General features: G+C 42.8%; 2 protein-coding genes across 3 annotated transcripts; both read left to right on the top strand.

The window, feature by feature from the left end:
• On the top strand, positions 1 to 5073 carry LOC109889562 (NADH dehydrogenase [ubiquinone] 1 alpha subcomplex subunit 9, mitochondrial). Its single transcript, XM_020481077.2, has 11 exons — positions 1 to 488; positions 1983 to 2153; positions 2381 to 2478; positions 2630 to 2721; positions 2994 to 3135; positions 3324 to 3426; positions 3765 to 3835; positions 3907 to 3983; positions 4357 to 4452; positions 4625 to 4691; positions 4791 to 5073. The coding sequence occupies exons 1-11, from the start codon at positions 434 to 436 to the stop codon at positions 4959 to 4961; spliced, it is 1143 nt and encodes a 380-aa protein (XP_020336666.1). The 5' UTR covers positions 1 to 433; the 3' UTR covers positions 4962 to 5073.
• Positions 5074 to 6028: 955 nt separating this feature from the next.
• Positions 6029 to 8904, top strand: LOC109888701 (RIB43A-like with coiled-coils protein 2). 2 transcript variants are annotated; one of them, XM_020479873.2, is made up of 7 exons: positions 6029 to 6381; positions 6471 to 6546; positions 6742 to 7055; positions 7148 to 7266; positions 7546 to 7773; positions 8030 to 8187; positions 8463 to 8904. In XM_020479873.2, the coding sequence occupies exons 3-7, from the start codon at positions 6902 to 6904 to the stop codon at positions 8539 to 8541; spliced, it is 738 nt and encodes a 245-aa protein (XP_020335462.1). In that variant the 5' UTR covers positions 6029 to 6381; positions 6471 to 6546; positions 6742 to 6901; the 3' UTR covers positions 8542 to 8904. The 2 variants fall into 2 exon arrangements, with proteins under 2 accessions (XP_020335462.1, XP_020335463.1); XM_020479874.2 differs by lacking the exons at positions 6029 to 6381; positions 6471 to 6546 and having other exon boundaries at positions 6906 to 7055; positions 7153 to 7266.
• The last annotated feature ends 1760 nt before the right edge of the window (positions 8905 to 10664 follow it).

The raw sequence follows: 10664 nt of genomic DNA, 5'->3' as shown, positions 1-10664 counted from the left end.
GGTTTGGTCACCTTAATAACACAGAAGAACACTGCACTGCAAGAGCAAAAATATATTATAAGATCAGTAAGAATGCCCGATGATTAATCTTTTTTAATTTAATTTATTAATATTACACCATATTTGACGACAGGCTAATTTCCATAGCATTATTAATTGGAATGCTAGTAATTTAATAGGATCAACTATGATATTTTCCATCTTCAGCCACTGGCTGGCTGGTAACGTTTCAAAACAGTGATTACATTATAGCAAATGACAGTTACATTGTCACCACGTTAATTATACAATGTTCAAACAAACATAAAACAAGGTACCTATACAAACAAGATACATACCTACATGCAGAAATGTATTAACTCCACGAAAAACGCAGAATTGAATTTTTCGGTTGATTTGCTTTTGACCGGTCTGTCATACCGTAGCAAGAAACATGGCGGCTGCTGTGCTCGTTAGCCGTCCTGCGAGTGTCCTTCCCAGGTTTTCTAGTGAGTAACACCAAAACATGCCATTTTATATTATAGAAATGCACTGATAGCTGCACGGTTGAGAGAAAGTGGGAACAATAATGTTTATCCTGAACACATAATTGTTTTTAAGCGACATTGCAACCATCTGTGACCCTGTTTGTGCTATGACCTAGCTAAGTTAGCTAGGTAACTAACAGGAGCCGGTTAGCTTGCTAACGCTTGCCGACGAATACGACTACCTAGGTAGCGATCTGGTTTCTAGCACCATGTCATATGTAAACCAGTAAAAAGCTATGCTCCTGACAGTCCTGTATATCCATTTTGGCTGTCAAGACCAATTTATAAAGTTATTTGCGTCACTTTCACTGGATTAACACCACGGCCAAACAGTTAGCTAGTTATCTCCCAATGTCCCCATTTAGTTAGCCAACTAGCTAACGTTACCTAGCTAGTTCGTCTAGACAGACCGTGGTTGTCAATATGCATGCCATGTTATGTCTGCTGTTTACTGTGGTACCTATTTAGTGGACCTTCGTTGTATCCCAGTGACCAATACTAAGGTTAGTTAAAAGTAGCTTTGGGACACAACATCGGGAGTCTGTCTATTGGTTGGGCTCCCTGAGCTGTGTATCATATTCCTGTTGAGTTAGACAGCGGGCTGCCATTAAACCACGCATTTGACTTCCTACCACAAAATCTACCACTGTCTACATAGCAGGAATATGGTGCATTTTGAACAAAAGTTGGATTCAGACTTTTATTTGATAGCGAGGGTCACATTTCACTTTACATCTGGTAAATATAGTTGCTAGAGATTATACATATGCCTTTGTTGATAGGATTTTTTTGGGGGGTGTAGCCGGCTATATTCTGGTAGGGTTGTTTTCTGTCGCCACCCACCAGAAGGATTCACAACTCAGGGAGTCCAACAAATACAGACTCCTGATGTTGTGTCCCAAAAGTAGTTAAAATATCTGTTTGTGGCCTCCTGAGAAACACAGCGGTCTAAGGCACTACATCGCAGTGCTTGAGGCTACAAATCCTGGTTCAATCCCAGGCTGTGACAGCCCAGCATCGTCCAGGTTAGGGGAGGGTTTGGGCGGCCGGGATTTCCTTGTCTCATCGCGCTCAAGAGACTCCTTATGGCGGGCAAGCTGACTTCGGTCGCCAGCTGGACAGTGTTTCCTCTGACACATTGGTGCGGCTGGCTTCCGGGTTAAGCGAGCAGTGTGTCAAGAAGCAGCGCGGCTTGGCAGGGTCGTGTTTCGGAGAACGCATGTCTCTTGACCTTCGCCTCTTCCGAGTCCGTAGGGGAGTTGCAGCGATGGGACAAGACTAACTACCAATTGGATATGACACATTTTGGGAGGAAAAAAAGGGGTAATTTCTTTAAATTAAGATCTGTTTGTGATCCCATGCAACATCGCTAACTAGGCCTATGTTTTTGGTTGGTTGACCATTTCTGATTTGGGCAATTTGACTACAGCATCCTCTGCACTGCTCCCCCTGCAGGTTCCTGCTCCCCTGTGGTGCTGTCAGCCATCCCTTTGACAGTCCAGCAGAGGAAGGTCCACCATGCTGTCATCCCCAGAGGGAAAGGGGGGCGCTCCTCCTCCAGTGGGGTAGCAGCCACAGTCTTTGGAGCCACCGGCTTCCTGGGCAGATATGTTGTCAACCGCCTGGGTAAGTTTCACCATCATCTGTCCCAAAGGCTTCACATGATAACCTTTCAAATGACATAGCAGCTCCTTGGTCTTCTTTTACTTATGTCTTATGTTTCTGTGATTGTGAAGGATGCCTTCATTTGTTTGGTAATGTGCTAATCCTTTTTGGATACACTGTAGTGACTGCATACAAGGGTTTCCTATGGAGCAGTTATGTGTTTGTTGACCTGTCTAGTGGTTTTGCAGGTCGTATGGGTTCTCAGATTGTGATTCCTCACCGGTGTGACCAGTATGACCTCATGTACCTCAGGCCCATGGGGGATCTCGGCCAGATCATCTTTATGGTGAGAGAAATGCTATTTATCAGGTGTGACGTCTCAAACCATTTCATTTTGAAATCCCTTCATCTCGTCATCTGTTAGCTAAGTGGTTTTTTTTTCTCATGCCAAGTTATGCCACGCCTCATATGTTCCCCTTCATCTTACTTTATTTCAGGAGTGGGATGCCAGGAACAAGGATTCTATCAGAGAGGCGTTGGTGCACTCCAATGTGGTTATCAACTTGGTGGGACGAGAGTGGGAGACGAAGTATGGCCCAACTGACTAAACACAGAACATTATTTTAGAGAAATACATTGTTCCTAAAAAGAACCCACTGGTGGTTAACATTCACATAAATAGTTGCTCCATCACTCCATCAATATATGAATCTCCCTACTTTTAACTACACCAGTGAGGCTTGACTTCTTAGTGGAGCAAAGGACCTCAACAGTGCTACACTTATTTTACAGCTTTCTGGAAAATGTTTGATGTACTTGGCTGTACTCAGTGTTCTGTTCTTCCTCTTTCTGTGTATAAAGGAACTATCCCTTTGAGGACACCTATGTGAGCATCCCTCAGCAGATTGCCAAGGCCACCAGGGAGGCAGGCATCACAAAGCTGATCCACGTATCTCACCTCAACGCTGACATCCGCAGCCCCTCCAAATACCTTAGGAACAAGGTACTGGCCAATGCAGGGCATGGTTGAACTCTTTGTGTCATTTGAACATATTTCATTTTAGGTTCATTTTAGGATTTAATTGCCTGATATGCGTAACAATTATGAATATTCAGATGGGTGAAAATCGGTAAAGCTTGACATTTGGTTTAATATGTCATGATGAAGTCATGTGTGATGTTACCTTGCAGGCAGTAGGTGAGATGGCTGTGAGAGAAGAATTCCCTGATGCCATCATCATGAAGCCCGCTGAGATGTTTGGAAGGGAAGACAGATTCTTCAACCATTTTGCCAGTGAGTTAGCAGAGCATAGAGTTAATTTCAGTGTATAAACTGTTCAAAAGTGAAATGATCTTTTATTTGTGACTTGTCAGAATGCTAAGCAGACAGTGTCAATATTTGTGGGATCATGTTAGCATAATTACACAGCCTTTGTTGACTGTATAGGACTGACAACTGTGGAGGGAGCTGTTTGTTGCATGGTTGAACACTTGAATTTGCAGTGTGGCCAAAATAAAGATTTGTTTAAGGTGATCTAACAGCTCCAATTGGTCTTCATGCAATGCTATTATCGTTTAAAACAGGATGAGTTCTCAGTCATTGTTTTGAATTTGTCCCCCCCCATTGCACAGACATGCGTTGGTTTGGGAGTGCCGTGCCTCTCATCTCCATGGGAAAGAAGACCGTGAAGCAGCCTGTTCATGTGAGTGTGTCTATCCTCATTATGTCAGCCCTGTGTACTCAACAGACTCACTCTGCTTCTGCTCTTCTCAGGTGGTGGATGTGGCAAAGGCTATCATCAACGCCATCAAAGACCCTGATGCTAATGGCAAGACATATGCACTAGTCGGGTAAGGACTTTGATATATGGGCTTGACTTTTGTCTGTTTTGTTAGGGATGTGTCAATTGCATTAATCAGTTCAGGGAATTAAGTAACATTCAATCCGTTGACTAGAAACTGTTCATTATCAATGAATATAAGGTAAACCTAGTATAAGTCATAAACGATTGTTCATCTCATTAATGAGTTGCTCTTTGTGTGCCATTGGTTTGTATCTTGTTCTCATCCAGGGAATGGGACTTTTCTTGAATCTAAAATAAAATAGATTGTGCAATGGCAATTTCATTCTCACACATGCAGTACATTATTTTTAAAAGGTCAGTAGCAACCAACCTGTTTGCCAGCCATCTTGTTAAATTTCTTTTGTTTTTCCATCACACAGACCTAACCGTTATCTCCTTCATGATCTGGTGGAGTATGTGTATGCTGTGGCACACAGGCCCTTTGTGCCCTACCCACTCCCACGCCCTCTCTATCAGTGAGTATGCACCTACTGCTGGTTCTGCATGGTAACCTCAATTAGTCTCAGAAGAAAATGTACTGTATAGGCTGTCTGATAAAGAGGTGGCAAGGAAGCTTGGTTGGTTTGTTTAAATGCAATCCTTTCAGATACTGTGATAAAAATGTCCTACCTTTGTCTCTGGTTTCAGTCTTGTTGCAAGTTTCTTTGCAATGAACCCATTCGAGCCTTGGACAACTCCTGACAAAGTAGATCGGGTAAGAAAAAGCAACATGAACAGCCTTGTAAAGCTTATTTTATTTTACACTAATGTCTTATGATGGATTTGTGTGATGACATGAATATGTTTGTTCTAGTTCCACACCACAGATCTGAAGTATCCAGGGCTTCCTGGCTTGGAGGACCTGGGCATCGTCCCTGCCTCCGTAGAGCAGAAGGCCATTGAGGTCCTGCGTCGCCACCGCCGCTTCCGCTTCCTGGAGGCGGAGCTGGCCGATACCAAGCCGGCCAAGACAGTTAACTATTGAGTAGCTTGTCTATCAGCCCAGCACCACCACTATAGCCACAGGCTGATCCTCCTATACAACTGTGCTGTTTTCTTTTACAAATATTCTGTATATAAATAAATGAGTCAAACTATTTTGTTATGACTGTTTTTAGTCTAATGGATTCCATGGATCCATAAAAATGACTTTCATATTGTAGCAAAAAAACACTGTCACCCCACTTTAGCTGAGAGGTGTAGAACAGTTCTCTACAAGCCCATATGTATCCCATGTACAGTATATTGCATTGGGGGCTATGGAGAGAGTGGAGAACAGTGTTGCTGGATATGTAGGGAACTCCCCTTCCAAAACGAACTATTTGGTTAGTAGAGATCCTACTGAGTATTTCTCACCCCATTTAAGCTGAGACAGAAGAGTTCTATTCAAGTTAATATGTATCCCATGTACAGTATTTTACAATGTAATCAAATAAACAAAATGGTCACATGCACCAAATAGAACAGGTGTAGACTTAACCGTGAAATGCTTACTTATGAGCCCTTTTCAAAAAATGCAGTTAAAAAGTAAGAAAAATTTGCTAAATAGAAAAGGAAATAGTAGGACAAAACAAGGCTATATACAAGGAGTACGAGGTAATACAGTATGTACATGTCGATAGGGGTAACAGTGACAAGGCAATCAGATTTTATAAACAGTAGCAACAGCATGTGTGTGTATTGGAGTGTCAGTGTAGTATGTGTGGGTAGAGTGCAGTGAGTGTGCATAGAGCCAGTTCCCCAACAGCAGCAGGCCCCTCAAACAAAACATATTTGCTCAGTAGAGACCCTACTGAGTATTTCAAGTACCTCATGGTAAGCTATGCCAGAGCAAAGTCTAGCCCCCCCCCCCCCTTTACTGCTGCTACTCTTACCTATGCATAGTCACTTTAATAACTCTACCTACATATTACCTCAATTACGTCGACTAACCGGTGCCCCCGCACATTGACTCTTTGCCTGTGCCCCTTGTATATAACCTCGCTATTGTTATTTTACTGCTGCTCTTTAATTGTTACTTTTTTTGTTGGTATTCTTAAAACTGCATTGTTGGTTAAGGGCTTGTAAGTAAGCATTTCGCTGTAAGGTCTACCTACACCTGTTGAATTTGGCGCACGTGACAAATAACATTTGATTTGAATCATTACCATACAAAGGAAACGTCATTCGTGTCTCGCTGGCAGAATACTAGTCTGACCCAGAAGACACGAACGTATCCGGGAGAAAGGTATCTTAGCAACGAATATGTTGGCGGAGTTCATTCGGCCCATTGTCCTTTGATTCTAACTGCAGCGAGACAGTACGGGAAAATGTACAATATAGAATTTCTTTCGAACCGCATTGCTGCGGATAGTTTGGAGAGGAGGCGCAATAGAGAGACGCAACGTCAAGATAGAACAATTAGGGTAAATTACTGCAACTTTAACCGTCTGTGACATCTGTCCATTCATGTTAGTTGTAAAGCCATTTTGTCACAATTTTCTCTTACTGACAGATAGATAAAGTGGCTCTTGAATCCCAAGTGAATGAAAGAAAGAAAAAAGAAGAGGCAGAATCACTAAAAGCATATGGTAAGTGCAATAAAATACAGTATGGGCAGACGTTTTTATATCTGGCAAAAACACAAAGGCCTAAGGTGTTTCAATTCAATGTGATGATTGATAGGCCTATAATAGAGCTCTATAAGCTTCTATTCATGAGATTAAATGGAATTCAGTTTAGTAGCTAGTGTCATAGGCTATGTCTGTGGAATGCATGCCCTCTAGCTGCAGAAGCGGTGTGTAACGACAAGGCCGGCCTGTCTACTTAAACAACGCCAACTCAAGGAAGAGCGTCTGCTGCAGGGAGCCATAGGAGGACTTCTGGCTGAACTTCCAGCCGTGGTGTAGCCGGCGTGAGTATAACTTAAACAACCCGGACAAAGTTATGAATCAGGACAGGATCCAGATGCTGCCGGGGCTTGTGGGTGAGGACCCAGACAGCCAGGGGAGGCTGAAGAAGCAGCAGGAGCAGCTCAGAGAGTGGTCCGTCCAGCAGCAACATGAGCTGGCCACAGCACGACACCAGCAGAGACTGGAAGGTAGGAAACAACTCAACACAAACTGGCCTGTCGCTAGACTCTCATACATACACACTGCCTCATCTCAAACGCTCTCTGCCTCCCCATTGCAGAGCAGCAGTATGACCAGGACAGAGTGGACCTGGACATCCAAGCTCTCCAGCTCCAGAAGATCGAGGAAGAAAGGAGGAGATCTGCAGCCCTGGCTACAAAGGATTTCAATCTGGCAAAGGTGAGTCATTATACTTTACCTGATGCTTAACCAGGTGTGGTTGTCAAACTGGCAAAGGTGCGTTATTAGGATTGGTAGTAGTGTAGCCTTCTCTAACCAGGTTAGCAAATCATGTTTGCTTTCTTAAATACATTATCGGCCTCCAACACAATTAGATAAATCAAAGACTAGCTGGTCAGTTTATACATTGTAAGCATGTGGCGGTCATTCCTGTTTTCTGTATGTAGTGGAATAGGACATCCCTCTGTCAAAATGTTTACTGTGTGACATTGTTTGTAGGCAGCAGAGAATGCAGAGAAGCAGTGGAAAAAGTGGCAGCAGGAGGAGGAGGACAACAGGACAGACATCCTAAATCAGCTTCAGGGGGAGCTGCTGAGTAAGAGCCAGGAGCAGGGCATCAGTGTGCTGGGTCTACCCCACCTCAGGGCTGACAGTTGCAAGGGCCTCACAAACGAGCAGCTGCAGCACGTCATCGACTGCCATCAGCAACGGATAGAGGAGAAGAGTGTACATCTGCCACATCTATCTGTCTGTCTCTTTTGCCTGTTTTGGGATGTCTGCGTTGAGCAGTCAAAGATATTTTCATTTGACAATTTAACACTTCTAGAGGGAATGGGGTGGATAGCAACAACCATGAATGCAGACCAGGTTTTGGATCAATTCCAGTTCAACTCAGGAATGAAAATGAAATTCCAATTCTTATTTTTTCTCATCGAGAAGCATCGAATGGAATGAAACTATCTCTTCATGTTTGGTTGTGCAGGCTGAGCAGCAGAAGGAGGAGCTCCACCATGACCGGCTCTGTGTGACCTCAGCTCGCACCGCCCTACTACTGGAGAGACGGCAGGCCCGCATTAACAAGCAGCTCCGACGCACCCTGGATAGCGCCAATGCACAGCTGTCTGAGGCCCACCATGAACAGTAAGAAGCTTTCCACATGGATTAGGTTTAGACACATGGACACACTTGTACACCTTTAGCTCTGTTTGTTGTTTTCAGTCCATTAATGTACAGTATCATTCACATGCTTGATGTCAGTCATTTTATTTTGAATTGTGAATTAAATTGGGCAGAAGAAACTGTCACCAACAGGATTAGCACAGTTAATGGACGGAACAAATCCTCAACAACAACGTGCTGACCTGCCCATCAATAGATGACATACACTATCAAATGCATTTTTCTTCTCTTTCCAGGAAAAAGTACTTGGATAATGTGTACACTAACATCCCAGATGACAGTTACTTCTCCCAGTTCAACACCAGTAGTCGATAAAGGTTAACAGGGTCATGCACTATTGGAGAGATACATTTATTGTCTATGGAAATAATAAATGATTTGTATCACAGCAAAAAAAAGTATAATAGTAATAATCTGATGTTTTCTTTCAATTTACTCAAAATGTTTTCACTACTTACCAAATACAATCAAAAATCTTCATAGAGAATTGTGTGTCCATGCTTAAGGCTGCCTACTGTTCTACATTCATTTGTCATAACGTGTATGTGCCTAATCAGAATGCCAAAGTGTGTACCTTGTTAAAATAGGTATAATGAATTAAATGTAGCTAATTTCCAGACTAAATCTGAAAAAGAAAAAACATGACCATGTTCTCCATTAAATCCCATTACAAAATCATGTTTGCTTTCTTAAATACATTATCGGCCTCCAACACAATTAAATAAATCAAAGACTAGCTGGTCAGTTTATACAGTGTAAGCATTTTCACACAGTGCACCTTATGCCACTATTACCATATAGAGCCTCCCTGAATTCGCAATTAAAATGAAAATACAATCTTCTGCAACAGAAGTTTAAAAAAATTGTCATGAAAACAAACAGTGTCCTTTCATGACTATTTGACTAGTGAATTTCACTCCTGTCAACTCTTGTCAGGGGCCTTCATTTTGTGGGAACTGACAGCACTGTGGTCTGCAGATTTTTTTTACAGGAGTGTTATACAAACCAAATCCACTGGAGGGCGATATGAGCTTGTTCTCTTTTTCTTCTCAAACTTAATTTGCCAAACTGTCTGAAGCTCCGTATTCATATGAAATAATGTTTTAATAACAACTGAATCCTTTCCCTTGTCCTAATTGTGTCCATTTGTCATTTGGGAACACCATGCCAAATATCCTTCCCTTCATATGGTAACACTTATGGGGCACAAGCAACAGGCTCAAGGTCTGAGGTGATGTCACAGTCAGCATCCAAATGACCACTCCTCTGCCCCAGGCCTCTCCCCAAGCAGGTCTCCATCGTGAGTTCTCTGAGACAAATGTTTTCTATTTTCTCTGCCACAAGGTCAAGCCTTTCTCCTTCAGCTGTAGAGACAGAGCTATACCTGGAACATAGAAAACATTTAAAGTCAATTCTTACTCTATCATACCATGACATAAATGGTTGCAGGTGACTAAGCTAGTCCAGGATATTCCACCAATGTTGTACGATGCTTGGCCTCACCTGATGGAGTTCATAGCCAGTTCCTTGAGAGTTTCTATGTGAGCGTTTGGGAAACCCTGCGGCCCTTCCAGCACCTTTAACACCACCCCTCTCTTCCTAGAGAACTCCTTGGCCACTGGGTGGCACAGCAAGGAAAAGCTGTGGCTGGTGGAAGACTGGGTTGAACAGTAGAGCGTCCAGCAGGCTCCCATTCATATCAGTGCCGTATTCATCTGGGAATTACAGTGAGGTCAATCAATGTCATCAATGTAGACGATAGTAATCACTCATCTGTGCTGAACAAAACTCATTCTCAACACAAAATGCTACAAGGGATCTATTGGCTTATACTGTAATTACATGAGTTTAGACTTAGTATGAACACTTCAGATGAAGAGTAAGGGTTCATGTGCTCACCAGTTTCTCCTGCATGGAAGTAGGGATGGTTGACTCTTCTCTCGCCTGGCAGAGACAAAGCCACCTTGAAGTACCATAGGGGTCTTCCACCTAATACCAGAAGAAAACATCAGACACGTCAACAACACCCTGCACAACCTATACCTATTTAGTAATACATCTAGTAATGAAAGTAATTCATAAATGAAGTCCATATAAATCATAATTTTTTCCTTAAAAGAGATTAGACAATTTTGAGGAGTCTTGTGACTAACGATGTACCTACATAGTCACCTGTGCCCAGTGAAGCGGACCCGAGCTCCCAGGAAGTCTGGGTGTTCTGGCACAAACTGCCTGGTCTCGTCCTGATAGGTCTTGAGGCCCCATGCACTGTCATGTGTGCTCCCATCCAGCTTGTATGTCTGTGCATCAGTAATAAACATGTAAGAATTACACAGTGTATTTTATGTGACAATGCAGTTTGGTTACAAGTTGAAAATGATTGGTCAACTCAATCTATTCTGTCTTTGGAATGATTCTAACAACTTAGTCACAACTAA

Source organism: Oncorhynchus kisutch, linkage group LG4, assembly GCF_002021735.2.
Source record: "Oncorhynchus kisutch isolate 150728-3 linkage group LG4, Okis_V2, whole genome shotgun sequence".
NCBI classification, from domain to species: domain Eukaryota; kingdom Metazoa; phylum Chordata; class Actinopteri; order Salmoniformes; family Salmonidae; genus Oncorhynchus; species Oncorhynchus kisutch.
The sequence above is the reverse complement of the archived record's forward strand: the minus strand, read 5'-3'. Positions and strand labels throughout refer to the sequence as shown.